Source organism: Rosa chinensis, chromosome 4, assembly GCF_002994745.2.
Source record: "Rosa chinensis cultivar Old Blush chromosome 4, RchiOBHm-V2, whole genome shotgun sequence".
Taxonomy (NCBI): domain Eukaryota; kingdom Viridiplantae; phylum Streptophyta; class Magnoliopsida; order Rosales; family Rosaceae; genus Rosa; species Rosa chinensis.
This window is the reverse complement of record NC_037091.1, coordinates 52,807,478-52,824,287: the sequence shown is the minus strand read 5'-3', so window position 1 is coordinate 52,824,287 and position 16,810 is coordinate 52,807,478. Positions and strand designations below refer to the sequence as shown.

Genomic DNA, 16,810 nt, shown 5'->3' with positions numbered 1-16,810 from the left:
GGTATCAACACTGTTAGAGCTCTGACACGGCGCGCCTTCGGGTGCCGATATCATTCTCACGTCTCAAGTTTCGGTTAATACACCCTGAAACTAGCAGAGGACCTCACGAATCATCATCTGGGCCATGCTTTCATAAGAGGTCTTGGTTCAAATTAAAAATTATGATAAAAATAAGGGAACTCTGTCAATTTCACTTAAACACTACACGTGATCCCCCTGCGTTCTTTCAAAACAACTATAGCCAAAAATAAGCCAGTCCCGACCTTCTGATTCAAAGGAAGGAGACGAAGAAAGGCTGTCAAAATAAATACAGTTCTACAGCAAACGAGATGAAACCAGAACTGGCACTTGGAAGAAGATGCTCACCCTTAAAATAAAGCGTCAAGACTTTGACATTGCTGTGACTATAATCACCTAGTCCTTCTTGAACCTGCACAACAAGCAAATTTGTTAAAATTGAAGACAAGCTTTGAAGCATCCAATTGAGAACAAATTTGGTGCACAAGCCTTTATGTTTGCAAAAGGCCAAAATAGTCAGAGGCGGTCTGAGGCCTTTAACACCAAAAGATGACAGGCAAGAAAGAAAGCTGTGTAGTGGAATTGCAAGGCGAGTCTCAAGTTGTCAAAATTAAACATACACTTTGTCACAGCCAATTCCAAGACAAATCTGATCCACAGGTTCTTATATTTGTAAAAGGTCGAGACAATCAAATGAAACAGTCTAAACTTGATTTCAAGAGGTGACAAGTATGTGTTCGTGGGTGCAGCGTGTCAAGGGAAGAAAGAAAGATGAGAATTTGCAGCGAAAGTGACAAAGCAAACTTCAAAGTTCAATGCAGTAGCTTTGAAATATTTGCGTCCCAAAAAGCTTCGAAGCGGTGCCAATATAAAAGCCAAATGAGAAAAGTCTTGGCGGTTGCACTTTTATCTGGGCATGGACCTTTGATTTAAGTATGGTCAATGTGATGCAAATCATCCCAGAACTTGACAAAGCATAAAAGCAATATATATATATATATGTGTGTGTGTGTGTGTGTGTGTAAAGAAAAAAACAAAGAACGAGTACTCTGGTGATGTGCAGGCCATGAGATAGATTAATTAAGCTATGCATAAAACAAAAGGGCTTAATTAACAAAGTGTCCAACACAATTGCAGAAGCTGACAAAGTGGCATTGCAGACCATCAATTCATGCACAAGACAAAAACTCTTAATTAAGCTATGCATAAGACAAGAGGTTTAATTAAGTGCAACAATAAGATTGATGTAGAGCTGGGCTTGTGAACACAAAGGAAGGAGATCCAGACAATCACAATTTTCAATTCACAATTGATTTGGCTGGTGATAAAAGGGAATTTGGCCTCACCTACCACTTACCCAGAATACGACGGAGTCTTTGAATTGAGTGCCTACCCAATGCACGCTAAGGCTAAGCTCTAGCTAATACTTCTGTCACAAACACTGTCAAATGCAATACAAAGGGGAGATTAGCACCTGGGTCCTTGAGTCACGAAGCCGGAAGAACTGAGTGGGGAGTATTCTTACCCAATTTCTCACAGGGAAGCACAACAGTAAATTTCAAGCTTCTAAGTGTTGAGAGATTTCCTCTAGTCGAAGACCCATGCGTGCTCCCATCTCCAAATCACAGTCCATCTTCAGACCCATCTCCAATTCGACTTGGCAGTAGCGCCGAGCTCATGTTCTATCTGGGTTTTGGGTAAAGACGGTGGAAAGAAAGAAAGAAATATAAGTAAGTGAAAAAAGGAGGTGATGAAAAAGGATATTAGGAAAATATAGCAGCTGGGCCTCCGTATCACTTTAGGCCTCTATGGAGCTTCTGATGGTGACCCATAATAAATCCGGGTGTCCAAAAGAGAAAAAGAAAAGCTCGATGGGTGCCTCCAATCTTCAGGCAAAAATTAAAAAGTGCGACTCGGAGTTTACTCGATGCTATGGGCGTCCAAATCAAAAATACTCAAACATCGATTTCGTAAAAGTGCTTTGAAACCCAAAAATGAAATTTCTCTTGGTACAAAACCAAGAAAGCTCAAAAACCCACAAATGTTTGAACTACAATGGTTTGATCCCTTCACAGGGTATGTAGGCAATCTAGCAACCCACTAGATGCAACCACAAATTCAAATCGAATCCCTGACTCCACCAGTCAAATTCACCCAAACACCAGAAAAATAAAATCATTTCCAAATTATCCAAAAGCAAATGCAAGGGCTCTAAACCCTCACAAATATCCCAAACACAAATCCAAAAATAAATGGGTCATCTACCCATTTAAATCCCAAATGCTGGAACTACATGTGGTTTGATCCCGCAGGGGTATGTAGGCAATCTGGAATCATAATCTAGATGCAACCGCATCCTAAACACTATTCCTATTCCAAAATCCAAGCCTTCCAATGGGTCATTCACTCATTGGAACTCTTGAACTACGAGTGGCTTGATCCCCTCCCGGGAATGTAGGCAACCCATTCCAAAATTAGGGTGTAGTCGCAAAAACAAACAACCAAACGTTGGTTTCTTTATAAGTGGAATCAAAGGGTGTTTCCCTTGTAACAAGGGGTTGTAATTAAGAGACACATTCTGTCTTGAATGGGTCGAACCTGAAATAATTAAAACTCTATTTTGTTAATGAATACAAGTGAAATTACGTTGGGTGACATTTTACACTGTGTGCAATTTTTGCTCAACACTTGGGCATCAGAGTATCTTTTGCAGATACTCCCTCTTCTTCTTCAAACTTGATTTGCCTATACCGACCTAAATTTGGGGACGAGAGGACGGTGAAGACATTGACTGCGACACTTTCACTCTCACTCTAGTCAGAAAAGTGGGTGGTGAAATCTTCTGCTGAATTTTTCCGCACCAACACTAAACCCAACAAAATTGACCGCAAAGTTTACGTAGAAAAGTTATCTTTACCTTGAAAGTGAAATAGAAATTCACAAAGTGGGAACAGTCTAAAATTGAGGGAGGGATTAAGCTCAAATCGGGACAACAAGGTTTGGATGATGCGTAGGACTCAAGTCGGTTTCGTAAACAAATATCCTTTCTTCCGGCCTCTCTACAATTTCCTTGAGCAAATCTTCTTCTTCTTCTGATTGCTGGCGAAAGGCTAGGTCCCCTTCCTCCATGAGTATATCCTTCTTTCTCTTCCGCCCATGAGTACATCCTTCCTCCATGAGTACATCCTTCTCTCTCTTCTGATTGCTGGCGAAAGGCTAGGTCCCCTTCCTCCATAAGTACATCCTTCTTCTTCTTCTGATTGTTGGCGAAAGGCTAGGTCCCCTTCCTCCATGAGTACATCCTTCTCTCTCTTCCGCCCATCGATCCTCCTTCTCCCTCTCTCTTCTTTTCTCTCGCATGCTCTGCCTTACCAGCGTTTGACACTGTTCTTAAGCAAAACACCATTTATAAGAATGTTTGAACTTTAGAATAGAGAATATCCTTGTGCCATTTCGTCCGATGTTTTTGTTAGTTTGTACTCGTTGTATCTATCAACTATACTTGGATGCATTTTCAGATTGTTGTTTCAAGGGTATCTCGGGGACGAGACTAATCCTAAAAGGCCTTGGAAACGAATTTTGGCAAAAACGTTTGTACACGAAGTACCACTTGTTAAATGTTTCCCAAAACATTTTCATACTCTTAACACTACAAAACTAAATCCTTGGTTGTTCACGTCCAAAAAAATAAAAATAAAGGGGAAATGATCATTTACCCAATTTTAGCTTAAAAATATTGCTCACTTACCCAAACACTCTAAGTGATCATTTCCCTAATACCCAATTAAGTATTTTTTTATTCCTTTTTATTTATTTTTAGGACAATTTTGCCCTCTCCTTCTTTGTCATTTAGAGAGAGAAGTCATTGGAGTCCTTGCCGGACTCCGGACTCCTGCCACCAGTGACCAGACTCCTGCTACTGGTGACCGTCCTCCTGCGACCGGTCACTGGAATCCTGAATCAGGCTACCGGACCGGTGACCAGATTCCGGCGTCTGATTTTATTACCCCCCAATAATACCCAGTAATCATATTATTGCCCCCCAATAAACATATTATTGCCCCCAATAACAAGTTTATTGTGGATCAATAATTAGTGAAAAATGAAGATGTTTTGAATTTTGAAAGCTTTCGGAGGTTTATTCAAATAAATAATCTTATTATTGCCCCCCAATAATCTTATTATTGCCCAACAAACATTTTACTACCCCTCAGTAATCTTATTATTACCTCCCAATAATCTTATTATTACCAACCAAATCATAATAAAAAAAACAATCACTATTGGCAAAATCTATTCTAGTAAACATTGAACCATACACCACCCAATAATCATTTGTTTATACATTTATACCAACTGAAATCATAATTGCCAAGTCAATTTTGAAAAAGTTTGCTGGGCAAAAGTCAAAAAATCACCAAACCAAGCATATAATATGTACTAGAGAAACATAACACCAATGATCTTCTACCATGTATGACTCAATGGCCCTTTGAGTTTTCTTCTTTGTTAATTTCCAACTCCATTGTCTTCATCCCACCAAAATTTGCAGAGCCCAGTACTACGGAACAAGTATCATCATCATCATCGTGCTCTACAGCTGGCTTCAACTTCAGCACACTCGTACCTAATGTCCTTCTTCTTTTTCTTCTTCTTTAACATCTAACTCACAGACTTGCTCCTTTACCCACTCAGAAATGGATCCGACCGGCACTCCTCACCGGACATGAACTATCTAGCCAAAACCCGACCTCTACTCCACCGTAGTCGTCCACAACGATGATGATTCCAACTCTGAATCCGAGTGAGACCAAAAACAACAGCGATGCGACAATTTCAAGATCTCCACGGACAAAGAACCCGACCCGTATGCTCGCGACGAAGACGACGACTCCTCCACCCTCCCTCTACTCCTCAAACGCCTCCCAAGGACTTCGGCAGCGGCGCCTCCCTCAACTACTTCGACGACAACGACGGCGATTTCTGCTCTGTGATCGTCAAGAGCGACCGCAATCGGACCACGAGGAGGTTGCGTGACTAGGGAGCTGGCGGCGGAGGAGCAGATCTATCGCTAACTAGGATGATGAGGAGGACCAACGGCTGTGGCGAGTGTGCAGACCTCCAACAACGGGCTCGGGAAGCAGATGAAAGAGAGAGTGTGGCATGGTTTTAATTTTATAATGAGAGTTTGTCCAAAATAGTCTTTTTACTTTTAAATGGGGTAAGTGGACACACTAATCTCTTACTAGAGTAAGTGGGTTCATATTGGCTTAAATTTGGGTATTTGGTCAGGGTCCCAAAAATAAATACCTTGGTTGTTTATTAAAGTTATTTTATTTTAGATCATTTCCATATCAAACCGGCTATAAAATACACTAAGAAATTCTTTTGATACCATTGAGAAAAAAAGGGGTAACGAAGAGATTTGCAGGAAATGTATTAAATCATAGTATCATACACATTTTGTCAACTTTTTTATACAACATACTTTTCCTTAATGACATTTTACTTACCTACAGGAAAGATGAGATGAATATAAATAAATTCTTGAAAGTATTGGATTTCTTAAGACCTACCTCTCACAATCTGATTTTTAAAAGAATACAAGAAATTAATTATTTTTGGTAACTTACGGTCTTACATTAAACACTTACATTCCGATTCACTTTGTACCAATAAATGCAGAAAAAGTCCTGTATCGAAATCATTATCATCATTCTCAAATCCATTCCAAATTAGTAAAGTATTTTTGTTCAATGCCCTTCAAGATCAAACTCTAGAAGTTTGTGCCATAATCATCACTAGTGCAGGGTCAAAACTGAAATTTACTCTCCCCAAAAACGCGAGGCCCACGTTGATTTCATAGGGGTCCACATCACCTGATTGGACAACCAGTTTATCTAATCTACACCGTACAAATACTCATCGGCTCATCGCTCCACTAATTACCGTACAGATCAATCAAATTCACAATGCCCTAACTACATCCTCAGCCGTTGAAAAAGTGAAACGAAATAATCAACGGATTAAAGACACGGATGCACCTTAACTAGGGTACACTCGCACGCACACTGACGAAGTCAAAAGGTAGTGCAAAATCTTTAGCGTCCGTCTCTGGGTGTGCGCCAAACACCTCTCTCGCTCTGTAAACAGAAAAACTGAAACGAACTGAAGGGCCTCGTCTAGATTGACCAATCAAATTCATCTCAGTCTGGCTTCAAGGTTAGATTTTGCGCTTCCCCCAATAAAATCTAGGGTTTCTATCTATACTACTTTGCCTTGTTTCCTCTTTTGGATTAGGGTTCTTGTGTTTATTGCCTTGTGGTTTTTTCTATTGGCACAATACAAAAGGATTGATTTTGACAATTGGGAATTGCTTAAATTACACGGATGGATTTAGAATTCAGGGTTGTTTGTTATTGTGATTACGTCTGGAGATGGAAAATTTGATGTTGTGGGTGCTAATTAGGAATTGGGTTCGTGTGATTATGGAATTGGGGAGCTAAAGGTTGGAACTTTAGGATTAGTGTCGTGAATGTAGCTGGAATTTTGGTCTGTTATTAACTGTGGAATTCAGCTTGCTTGTGTAAATTTGGTTTCGTTGTGTTTTTGGGGTTTTATCAACATTGTGTGTTTTGGTTGGGTAGGCCATGGCTGCAAAGAAAGTTATAGCAATATGTCAATCCGGAGGGGACTTCGTGACGGATAAGGATGGGAGTTTATCGTACAGTGGCGGAGACGCGTATGCTGTCGACATTGATCAGCAAACTCTGCTGAGTGATTTCAAGTCTGAAATAGCGGAGATGTTTAGCTGTAGTGCTGATACAATGTCGCTCAAGTATTTCCTTCCGGGCAATAAGAAGACGCTCATTACAATCTCTAAAGATAAGGACCTGCAGCGGATGGTCAATTTCCTGGGGGATTCAGTCAGTGTGGATGTCTTTGTCATCTCGGAGGAAACTGCTGCTCGAAATACATCCAACATGCCTGCTAGTAGGTAGTTCTTGTTTTGTTCATCTAATTTGTTGCTCTTTTGATATTTCCATTTCTGTTTGTTTCACCGGATGCATGACCTTTTATGGTTCGATTTGGTAACAATCGCCGCCATCACAATGTGGAACAGAGGCCATGCATATGCTTCTGTGTCATTGTTGTTATTAGCCAATTGTTACACTTACATGCCTTTCTGTACCATTGTGAAATGAGATCATATGGTGCTTGTGTTCCCAACAGAGTGACATGTACCCTGCATGTGTTTGGCATAAAATTCTCATGGAACATTTAACTATGCAGGTCAAGCCGGACAACTGTATCTGAAGCAGTAGTTCCTGTTGCTGAGCAGCTTGGCCTTGTTGATGTGCCAGTTGATACTAGCATTGCCATTGATCAAATTGATACAAAACCTCCACATGAAATTCCTATGTGTTCTGTTTTCCCAAGTTCTTCTCATGATGATAAGCATCATAAAGCTGCACAACAGTGGGAAAACACCATCACCGGAGTGGACCAACGGTTTAATAGTTTCAGTGAATTCAGAGAAGCATTGCATAAGTATTCAATTGCGCATGGGTTTGCTTATAGATATAAGAAAAATGACAGTCATCGGGTCACAGTGAAATGCAAATCCCAAGGTTGCCCATGGAGGATATATGCATCAAGGTTGGCCACTACACAGTTAATTTGTATCAAGAAAATGAACACAGATCATACATGTGAAGGGGCTGCAGTAAAAGCTGGGTATCGGGCAACTAGAGGTTGGGTGGGAAGTATCATAAAGGAGAAATTGAAAGTTTCCCCAAACTACAAGCCAAAGGATATAGCAGATGACATCAAGCGAGAGTATGGCATTCAATTGAACTACTCTCAGGCATGGCGAGCGAAAGAGATTGCGAGGGAGCAGCTTCAAGGTTCCTATAAAGAGGCCTATAATCAGTTGCCTTATTTTTGTGAGAAGATAAAGGAAACTAATCCAGGGAGTGTTGCTACATTTGCCACTAAGGAGGACTCGAGCTTCCATCGCTTCTTTGTATCTTTCCATGCATCAATTTCAGGTTTCCAACAAGGTTGCCGCCCTCTCCTTTTCCTTGATAGCACTCCTTTGAACTCTAAATATCAAGGAGATTTATTGTCTGCAACAGCTGCAGATGGTGATGATGGTATCTTTCCTGTAGCATTTGCTGTCGTGGATGCTGAGACTAGTGAAAACTGGCATTGGTTCTTATTAGAACTGAAATCTGCAGTGTCAACATCTCAGTCAATTACATTTGTTGCAGATTTTCAGAATGGTTTGAAAGAGTCATTGGCTGAGGTATTTGATAAATGCTACCACTGCTTTTGTTTGAGGCATCTTGCTGAGAAACTAAACAAGGACTTGAAGGGGCAATTTTCTCATGAGGCAAGACGGTTTTTAATTAATGATTTTTATTCTGCTGCTTATGCACCTAAACTGGAGGATTTCCAGCGTAGTGCTGGGAACATAAAAAGTATTTCACCTGACGCGTACGACTGGGTTGTACAAAGTGGACCAGAGCACTGGGCTAATGCATTCTCTTTAGGAGCCAGGTACAACCACATGACTTCAAACTTTGGACAGCAATTCTATAGTTGGGTATCAGAGGCACATGAGTTACCGATTACACAGATGATTGATGTGTTACGAGGTAAGATGATGGAAACCATATATTCTCGGAGAGTGGAGTCCAACCAATGGGTGACAAGATTAACACCATCTAAGGAGGAAAAGCTTCAACAAGAAATGGAATCTGCTCGATCACTTCAAGTGTTACTCTCACACGGTAGCACATTTGAGGTTCGTGGAGACTCTGTTGATACTGTTGACATCGACCATTGGAATTGTTCCTGTAAGGGATGGCAACTTACTGGTCTGCCTTGTTGCCATGCTATTGCTGTCTTTGAATGCATTGGTAGGAGCTCATATGATTACTGCTCCAGATACTTCACCCTCGAGAGTTACCGTTTAACATATGCAGAATCAATCAACCCTGTTCCGAATGTAGACAGACCACTAGCAATCCCAGGCGGTGAATCAAGCCAGGCAGTAGCAGGAGTTACCGTTACCCCTCCACCTACCAAACGGCCGCCAGGGCGGCCAAAGCTGAAGTCAGCCGAAACAATAGACATAATAAAACGCCAGCTCCAGTGCAGCAAGTGCAAGGGCCTTGGCCACAATAAGAAGACATGTAAAGATCCTAATGTTATTTTAGAACTTCCGGGGTAGGTTGCTTCAGCTTTCAACCTGTGTATATTTTTGACATTTTTTGATCGACAGTTTAGGATTTGTGATTTTCAAGCTTAAGATAGTTCGGGAACTTCATTTTATTGGTAGAACAATCCCGTATTAATTTTGCAGTTACGCCATTAGTATCATTATCACAGTTGATCTATACATACTTTTTGAATTGTTCTTGAGCTCTCGTACTACGTTTCTGTGAGGTCTCGTCAATTTCTTTACTTGTTGCAGGGGTTATTAGTTTACTGCTCAGTAAATTTGCGTCTCAGTAACCCTACTTGGTAAAGTTAAATCCAACATTGGTCGGCATACTTGATAAGATTATAGACCTATAGGCAAGAATAAGCGATCTGAGTACAGATTGGGAAGTGCAAAAGCAGAGATTGGTGTTCCATAGAGGAAGAGACACGATAACACGGAATTTTGAAACCCAGAAACCAACTTTAACAAACTGACAGCTGTGATGCTTTACACTACACGTGGCAAACTCATCGATCCTAAGTCATTCTGCTTTTGCCACCTTGTGTTCCACCTGTCCTTGGTTCTGTACCATGCACCCTCTTTTCTTCTTAAAACCCAACTCCATCATCCACATTCCTCTCACCATTTTCCAGTTTAATCTTCTGTTTCCAGGAAAGAAACACTTCCATATTTGAATCTCTACACTAAATAGTTGGTGATCATGGCTTCAAATAGATCTTATTACATAGTGCTCTTAGTTATAGCGGTTGCTATTATGCTGGCCAACCTCTGCAGCGGTTCTGGGGTTGGCCACATACCGTCGACGGAGGAGGAAGGCCGAGACTTTGAGGATTTTAATGACAAGACGGGGAAGGCGAAGGTGGTGGAGGTAGAGGAGAAAGGTGGTAAAGAAGGTTCAGAGTCATGGAGTGAATGGGCCAAGGAGAAAATTGGGTTGAAGCACGATGAGCGTGACGGGGATAGTACCATTAAGAAAGCTTCTGATGCTACGTATGATGCTGCCAAGAAGACCAAGGACACCGCATCTGGTTAGTACTCTCTGCATTGCTTATATAATTGCTTGCTGTCTTGAGAAAATTACTATGGTCAATTCATGTTCAATTGGTAATGCTAATTAGAGTTTTATATCTGTAATATGTGTTTTATAACCAAGATAACTCTGAGGTAATATTTTGAGATTATACTAAGGAAGACATTTTCAATTTTCATTTTGTTGTCGAATCAATGTAGGTACATATTAGAATGATGTGATACTGTTTAACAATGTTGATTCAAAATGTTTTGTACCTATGACTTTAACATCTACATAACAATGGTCAGGAACTGGTCAATACGCAACGGAAAAGGCTAGAGAGGCGGCAGAGAATGCGAACGAGATGAAAGATACGGCTGCAGAGAAAGCTGGTAAGACAGTTGGTACAGTGAAGGAGAAGGCAGGTGAGACGATTGGGTATGCAAAAGACAAGGCTTATGATATCACAAATGCAGCGATAGATAAAACCTATGAAACTGCGAATGCAGCAAAGGAGATGGCCTATGATGCTGCAAAGGCGGCAAAGGACAAGACTTTCCAGACTACAAGTTCAGCTAAAGAAAAGGCCGCCAAGGCTGCCAAGAAGACTAATGAGGCAGAGGAAAAAGGGAAGAAAGAGGCAGAGGAGTTGAAGGAGAAGGCCTATGAAACCACTTCTCAAACCAAAAATGCAGCAAAAGATAAGGCCTCAAAGGCTGCAGAGAAGGCCAGTGAGGCAACGGAAGAGGTAAAGGGAAAGGCTTATGAGACCGCAAATACAGCTAAAGACACCATTTCTGAAGCTACCGGGCAGCAGTCAGAGAAGATCAAAAAGACAATGTCTGGTCGAGGACGCGATGAAGAGCTCTGATATGGTCACATTATAGCTACTTCACACTTTTGTTTGGAGTCCGATTCCTTATTTTACAAGTTGTGGTTTGATGTATAGCACCGTAGTAAATTTGTGTTTTTATGTACTGCTTTTTATGTTTGTATGATCACAATGTACTTGAATTCGAAACAACTTTTTCAGTCAGTGAGACTATATCATTACAACAGTTATATTTGCAGTGTTTTTATTGTACTAGAGTTTTACCTTTGCTTGTCATCTAAATTTGTTGTCAGGCCACTAGCCCAATATCTGTTCTAAACAATAAAGAGTACATTTACTATATCCTAAGCACTGTTCATCACTGTTCACCTCTAAATGACGGTTTTGCCTTCATTCTAAATTGTTTTACGGCTCTGCCATCGACCTTCTAGACGCTTCCGTCGGTTTCTTCTTTCTTCTTCAGCCGTATAACTAAGATTGCTCTCTCAATTTGGATCTCCGCTGTGAATCCGACTCTCAGCTCTCCCATATCAATATCATCGACGAACAGGTAATTCGCGCCTTCAATTGCTCCAAAATCTTCCATCAATTTTCAGTTTGGACATATTTCCATTTGAACTTTTCAGAAAGTGATAGAGATAGATTGCGAGAGAGAGAGAGAGAGGCGGAGGTTTTCTGTGTCTTTTGGGTCTTCTTACTCTTCTACGCGAGAGAGAGAGGAAGTGAAGGCTAATTCCAGGGAGAGGAAGAACAGGAAACAGGAAGAGGAAGAAGAATTTGATACACCAAGTTCATGCTGGGAATATGTGAGAATTGGATTTCAGAATTTGCTTTTTTTTTTTTCTCTGTTTGATGAAAGCTCTGTGGGTTTTGAAGAAGAAAGCTTGAAATTCTTCACTGATTGGTAAGGTTGGTAATTCAATTCCATTTGTTTCCCATAATTGGAAGAGCTGAAGTCATTTGATTGGTAATATATGAAATTAACGGTTGAAGAAGGTAGATAACTCAGAGAAAAGGAAGAGGGGGACGGGAACAATCGGTTTTTTTTTTTTTTTTTTTTTTTCAGAATCACTGCTCTATCTGTGTTCTAGGTGTTGGTGGCTGTGATCTTAATTTCAGAGCCAATTTGGACTCTAGAGCTTGGAATATCATCTGGGTTTTATCTATTTTGAGTGTTTGAGTGTTTAATTTTGAGATGGGGTGTAATGATCTTCATAGTCTCTGCAAGCCAGATCACTGGGACAGTTAGCAATGAATTTCTTGACTGCTCTGTTGTGTGCAATGTTGGGAGCATATTTTTATTATTTGTTGACTGATTTTGTTCCTCCCATGTTTTTTTTTTAATATTATTATTCTGTTCAATCTTCTTTTTCTTTAGAACATACTCAACATACTAAACAAATACCCAAGCTAACAGATGATGTGCCCTGCGCTTGGGGTCTTCTTATGTTTCCTGTGATATCAATAATTCAGATGCTAAAGTGTTTAATCCTAGATACTTAAACCCAAAAAAAGAATTGATGATACTTCTAATGTGTACAGAACATTTACATGACTTTGTAGTCAACTTTGGCCTTCACTTATTAACATCTAAATTTGTTTTGTTGATGCAGCTTTGGCATTGGCTGTATTTGAAGTTTGATCATGTGTAGCTCATAATTGTTGTATTGAATTGTATATCCCAGTTTCAACTGTACCAATGATAGCACAGTCCTATACTGTTCATAAGCACTGTTCATTTCACTGTTCATACCAGCAGTGGAATGGCGGTTTTGCCCTCGAGCTGTATACTAAAGGCCTGAGTTTTGTATTGTGTTCTAGAAGCTTTACATTGACTGCACAGCCAGGTACAAACGCTTCGTTCTATTTTCGGTTTGGTCTCGGATACAGACGCAGCATGAAACGGAGGTATCAACTGTATCGATCAAGCTCTCAGATATAAAGGTTAGGCTGAAATTCTGAAAACAAATAGGAGTTAGTGTTTGGTATTGAATTTTTGATTTGATGTTACATTTTTGATTTTGATCGTAGGTCGCTGGGGTGGGAAAGAGAAGACGAGAGATCCTGATTGTGGTTGACTTCCAGAGGAAGGTTTGGGTTTGTTTTGTGAATTTGGATTTGGTTTCTTCTTTTCTGCTTATCTCTGATTGTCTGCTTTTTGTGTAAAGAATTTCTCAGTTCGTGTAGAGGGGGCTGGGTTATTGGGTTTTTGCTTTTTTATTTTTTACTAATCGATTGGAATCTAAGTGAATGTCTTTTTGTATGTCTTTAGATACTGTAATAGGGTTTAGGTTGAAATTTTTTGATTTTTAAACTTGAAATCTTTTGACTCAATTGTTCGTAGGTTGAATTTGGTTTTATTTTTTATTTTTGTAGTGTGCGCTTAATCTAGAGGTTGTACAAAATTTTTTTTTACAGTAATTAATGTAGGAATGGTCTTGGATTCCAATTGGGGGGTCATTACTGAATACAGAGCAAAAGAATTTGGCATTTGGTGCTGCTGCTAGCATGGTACATCCAGCCACAGGTAATATCTAAACCAATTAATCATTAAGGTTATTCCAATTGTTCAGTTTAGATGGCTAAATATAGTTCTACCATCTTCAAGCAGGGTACTCAGTAGTGAGATCTTTGTCGGAGGCTCCAAAATATGCTTCTGTGACTGCAAAGATTTTGAAGCAAGATTGTCCTAAGGCCAGTCTTAGCCGTCAAATAAGAAATCAGAATATCTCAATGCAAGGTATATATCGTTTGGACTTCATACTTGAATCTCCATTGCTGCTTTCCGATGATAATTTTTTTAGAAAGGAAGCTTACATGTTAACATCTGTTTGCTTCTCCACATTTTGTAATTTAGGATTGATGACTATAAATCATTCGAATTATGCTTCTTATGTTTTCCATACTTGGCTGTCAGACTACCCTTTAGTGAATCAATTGTTTTGATTTATACCAACTTAAGAAATCTGTTTCAATCTTTGGACTTGGTTTTTTTTTACAACAAAACATATTAAAGCTAAATGTTGTTGTTAAAATCAAACTGGTTAGAGAACCACATGTAAAATCAGTTGAGAAGTTTTTAAAACTCAGTGAATTGTGAAATTATTAAATCTTAGTCGTGCTAATTACATTTTTGTTTCATAATGGTCTGTTTTTTTTTTTTTGCTTTGGCTCTAAATATTTCATTACTTTCCTTTGGCTCTAAATATTTCATTACTTTGCGTTCATATTACAATGGTAGAAGTTAGCTGCACTGTTTTTGGACTGGCTACTAGGTTCACTCCAAGAAATTTGCTTTTGGCTTGAAATAAAATTTACAGCTTTTTAAAAAAAGTTTAAAAAGTTTATGTAGTATGTTTAAGTCCATGAAACTTCAGCTCATACATTTAAAAAAGTTTATACAGATGTAGAAGTGCCCATTTGAGTTCTTTGTCTGATCGAAAGTAAAACTTTGTGTGTTTAGATCAATGTTGTGAATGCTGTTTAATAATGTTGTGGTCATATCTCTAACATAGACATTCAGTTTTTGACTAAATTGAAATGTTGCATTGCAGGCAAAGCCATGGCCTTTTGCTGAGTGGAAGTTTTATAGCATTTTCTTTATTTCGTAGCGCATCAATTTATGCAGAACAGGCCAAGTAATTTCAGATATGTTCCAATAAAGTAAAGCTATAACTTCTAATAGAATTATTTGTTACCTTTTCTTTGCTCTGGACACCACACATAGAATCATTCTCTTTTCTAATTTGAAAGGCTATAGAAAATATTAAATGCTTACGAGAACATCTTTTCTATGTATGTAGTATTTATTATTATTATTTTTCTGAGTCATAATGAACTTAAAAATATTTTAATATATATTATCACACACACACACACTTGCAGAACAAAGGTGAAGGTGGTTCATCTAATTCTATACTTCATGCTGCCTTTCCTTAACAGAGAAAATGTGCTACCTTTATTTAACAGAGAGGAAGTGAAGGACCCAAAGCGTGTGTCACCAAGAGCTTCAACTGAGGAACGGTGTGAAGGCAAGGAACAAGTAAGCCATTGGAATTTGTTTTACGATTAAGTAATATTCCTGCAATCTACAGTCTATCTCTAAGCTTATATTTGACATAAGAAACTGATATCTTTATTTTTAGGCCCTACACTGTTATGAAAAAAGAAAGTATTTGTTTGAACATTTAGAAGCACACTACTAATACAAGTAAGAGGTTGTTATAATTAGATTTAGTTACCAACTTTGTTTACCCTACGATAGTCTCTTTGTCACCCTATGATCAACTCTATTTTTAACAATCAGTCTCTTTGTCAAACAGGTGTTAAGAAGCTTCACATCAAAGGCATTGACAACTTCCTGATTGCAAAGAGCAAGAACAACTTGCAAATGTTGAATATGTTGGTTTGATTAATTATGCAGGTGCAGTTCTTATAATTTTCTGATATATGATCACATTTATAATTTCCACATCATTGGGTGGGTATTGTTTGAATATCTAGCCAATCTGTTTTCTCAGGCAAGACTGCAGTTCGTTAATCCTTTTTCTCACGCTGAGGATAACTAAGAAGTTTCCAAAGAGGAGTACAACTTAAATCAGAAACTGGCAAAGAAATATGAAAATGACAGAGGATCAAGAAGAAGCCGATCAAGATAAGGAGGAAAAGGATCATGCCCATGACTAATATGGTACATACTGAACATCCTTTGATATTGTTATCTCATCTAATAACTTTAGAGGTGTACCAACTTTGTTCTTTCAATTTCATTCTATCACAGGACTTAACAATATTGGTTGCTAGATAGACAGTAATCACATATACATTTAATAATTAAAATATTCATATTGAAAGACATTCAATATGTCTGCTTTCAGTTAAGATAGGAGGCTCCTCCCCTGTCTCTCCTACTCACTTTTTATTTTTATTTTTATTCTTTTTTACCAATTTTCTGACCCGACTATACAAAAAATTTTCTTTTAGGCATTAGAAACATTCAGAGGCAGTAGGCAGTACACCCTCATTAAAATTGGGCACTTATACTCAAAATATGTCATCCATATGGTAGGTGTTACAAGAATTTGCTGCTTTTGTTTTTAGACACCGAGTCTCCTCAACTTATTTCAAAATCATGTTGAATTAGAACCTTTTTGAGTAAAGTCTCGCACTTGTGTTGCTGGTGTCTTCTATTATGTGCAGGAGGAATGTGTTAAATGATTAGAACATGGAGAAGACTGTAAAAGTACTTGGGCTCTCTCCCTCTGTGAACTAGAGAACTTTATTTTATTGCTATTAGTTGTTGGTTCAGTTAGAAAGCAATTGATAATAGTTATACAACTTGAATGAAGTTATACTACCCGCAGCAAAGTGCGGGATCTCTAACTAGTGTTTATCAAAATATGGAGAAACCAACATGTTTTTTAACTTTCAAGTATTATATGATCTGCATTCTTCACTTCAGTTTGAAGCAACTTGGTCCATCATATATTCTTAATTTCTTTTCATACCCAATTGTTTTGGGCCAAGCCCTAGTTATGTTTTTAACTTCTGCAATTTGGGCTCATTTGCTCCAGATATTGAAAATGGGTTAGTGGTGGTGTGAACTTGTGATTAGACAGATTAGTAAGTAAAGGACAACAAAATAATGACATTTTTGGAGTAAGATCGTCCAACGAAAAGGGTGGAAAGGACTAAAGAGTTGTCTGATCATGATTAA

General features: G+C 38.9%; 2 protein-coding genes and 2 long non-coding RNA genes across 19 annotated transcripts; 3 read left to right on the top strand and 1 right to left on the bottom strand.

The window, feature by feature from the left end:
- Positions 1-113: 113 nt before the first annotated feature.
- LOC121052449 lies at positions 114-1,709 on the bottom strand. The gene is made up of 3 exons (XR_005809093.1): positions 1,544-1,709; positions 1,376-1,459; positions 114-430 (listed from the first exon to the last, which is right to left on the bottom strand). It is a non-coding gene; the product is annotated as an uncharacterized LOC121052449 (long non-coding RNA).
- A 4,383-nt stretch (positions 1,710-6,092) lies between these two features.
- On the top strand, positions 6,093-9,489 carry LOC112197059. The gene is made up of 3 exons (XM_024337588.2): positions 6,093-6,240; positions 6,666-7,015; positions 7,312-9,489. The coding sequence occupies exons 2-3, from the start codon at positions 6,669-6,671 to the stop codon at positions 9,254-9,256; spliced, it is 2,292 nt and encodes a 763-aa protein (XP_024193356.1). The 5' UTR covers positions 6,093-6,240; positions 6,666-6,668; the 3' UTR covers positions 9,257-9,489.
- A 351-nt stretch (positions 9,490-9,840) lies between these two features.
- Positions 9,841-11,324, top strand: LOC112197060 (uncharacterized protein ECU03_1610). Its single transcript, XM_024337589.2, has 2 exons — positions 9,841-10,278; positions 10,571-11,324. The coding sequence occupies exons 1-2, from the start codon at positions 9,951-9,953 to the stop codon at positions 11,131-11,133; spliced, it is 891 nt and encodes a 296-aa protein (XP_024193357.1). The 5' UTR covers positions 9,841-9,950; the 3' UTR covers positions 11,134-11,324.
- A 122-nt stretch (positions 11,325-11,446) lies between these two features.
- On the top strand, positions 11,447-16,554 carry LOC112200308. 16 transcript variants are annotated; one of them, XR_005809736.1, is made up of 11 exons: positions 11,447-11,900; positions 12,708-13,038; positions 13,126-13,185; positions 13,513-13,621; positions 13,706-13,834; positions 14,649-14,757; positions 15,037-15,136; positions 15,417-15,517; positions 15,615-15,784; positions 16,078-16,158; positions 16,294-16,554. It is a non-coding gene; the product is annotated as an uncharacterized LOC112200308 (long non-coding RNA). The 16 variants fall into 16 exon arrangements; XR_005809733.1 differs by having other exon boundaries at positions 11,447-12,003; XR_005809743.1 differs by adding an exon at positions 15,240-15,304 and having other exon boundaries at positions 11,447-13,038; positions 14,649-14,732; positions 15,064-15,136.
- The last annotated feature ends 256 nt before the right edge of the window (positions 16,555-16,810 follow it).

What these genes read in the sequence shown, in the direction of transcription:
- LOC112197060 (XM_024337589.2), top strand. Translation starts at nt 9,951, where the DNA reads ATGGCTTCAAATAGATCTTATTACATAGTGCTCTTAGTTATAGCGGTT. An exon ending in GACCAAGGACACCGCATCTG is followed by an intron (nt 10,279 to 10,570) that starts GTTAGTACTCTC and finishes AACAATGGTCAG; the next exon opens with GAACTGGTCAATACGCAACG.
- LOC112197059 (XM_024337588.2), top strand. Translation starts at nt 6,669, where the DNA reads ATGGCTGCAAAGAAAGTTATAGCAATATGTCAATCCGGAGGGGACTTC. An exon ending in TCCAACATGCCTGCTAGTAG is followed by an intron (nt 7,016 to 7,311) that starts GTAGTTCTTGTT and finishes TTAACTATGCAG; the next exon opens with GTCAAGCCGGACAACTGTAT.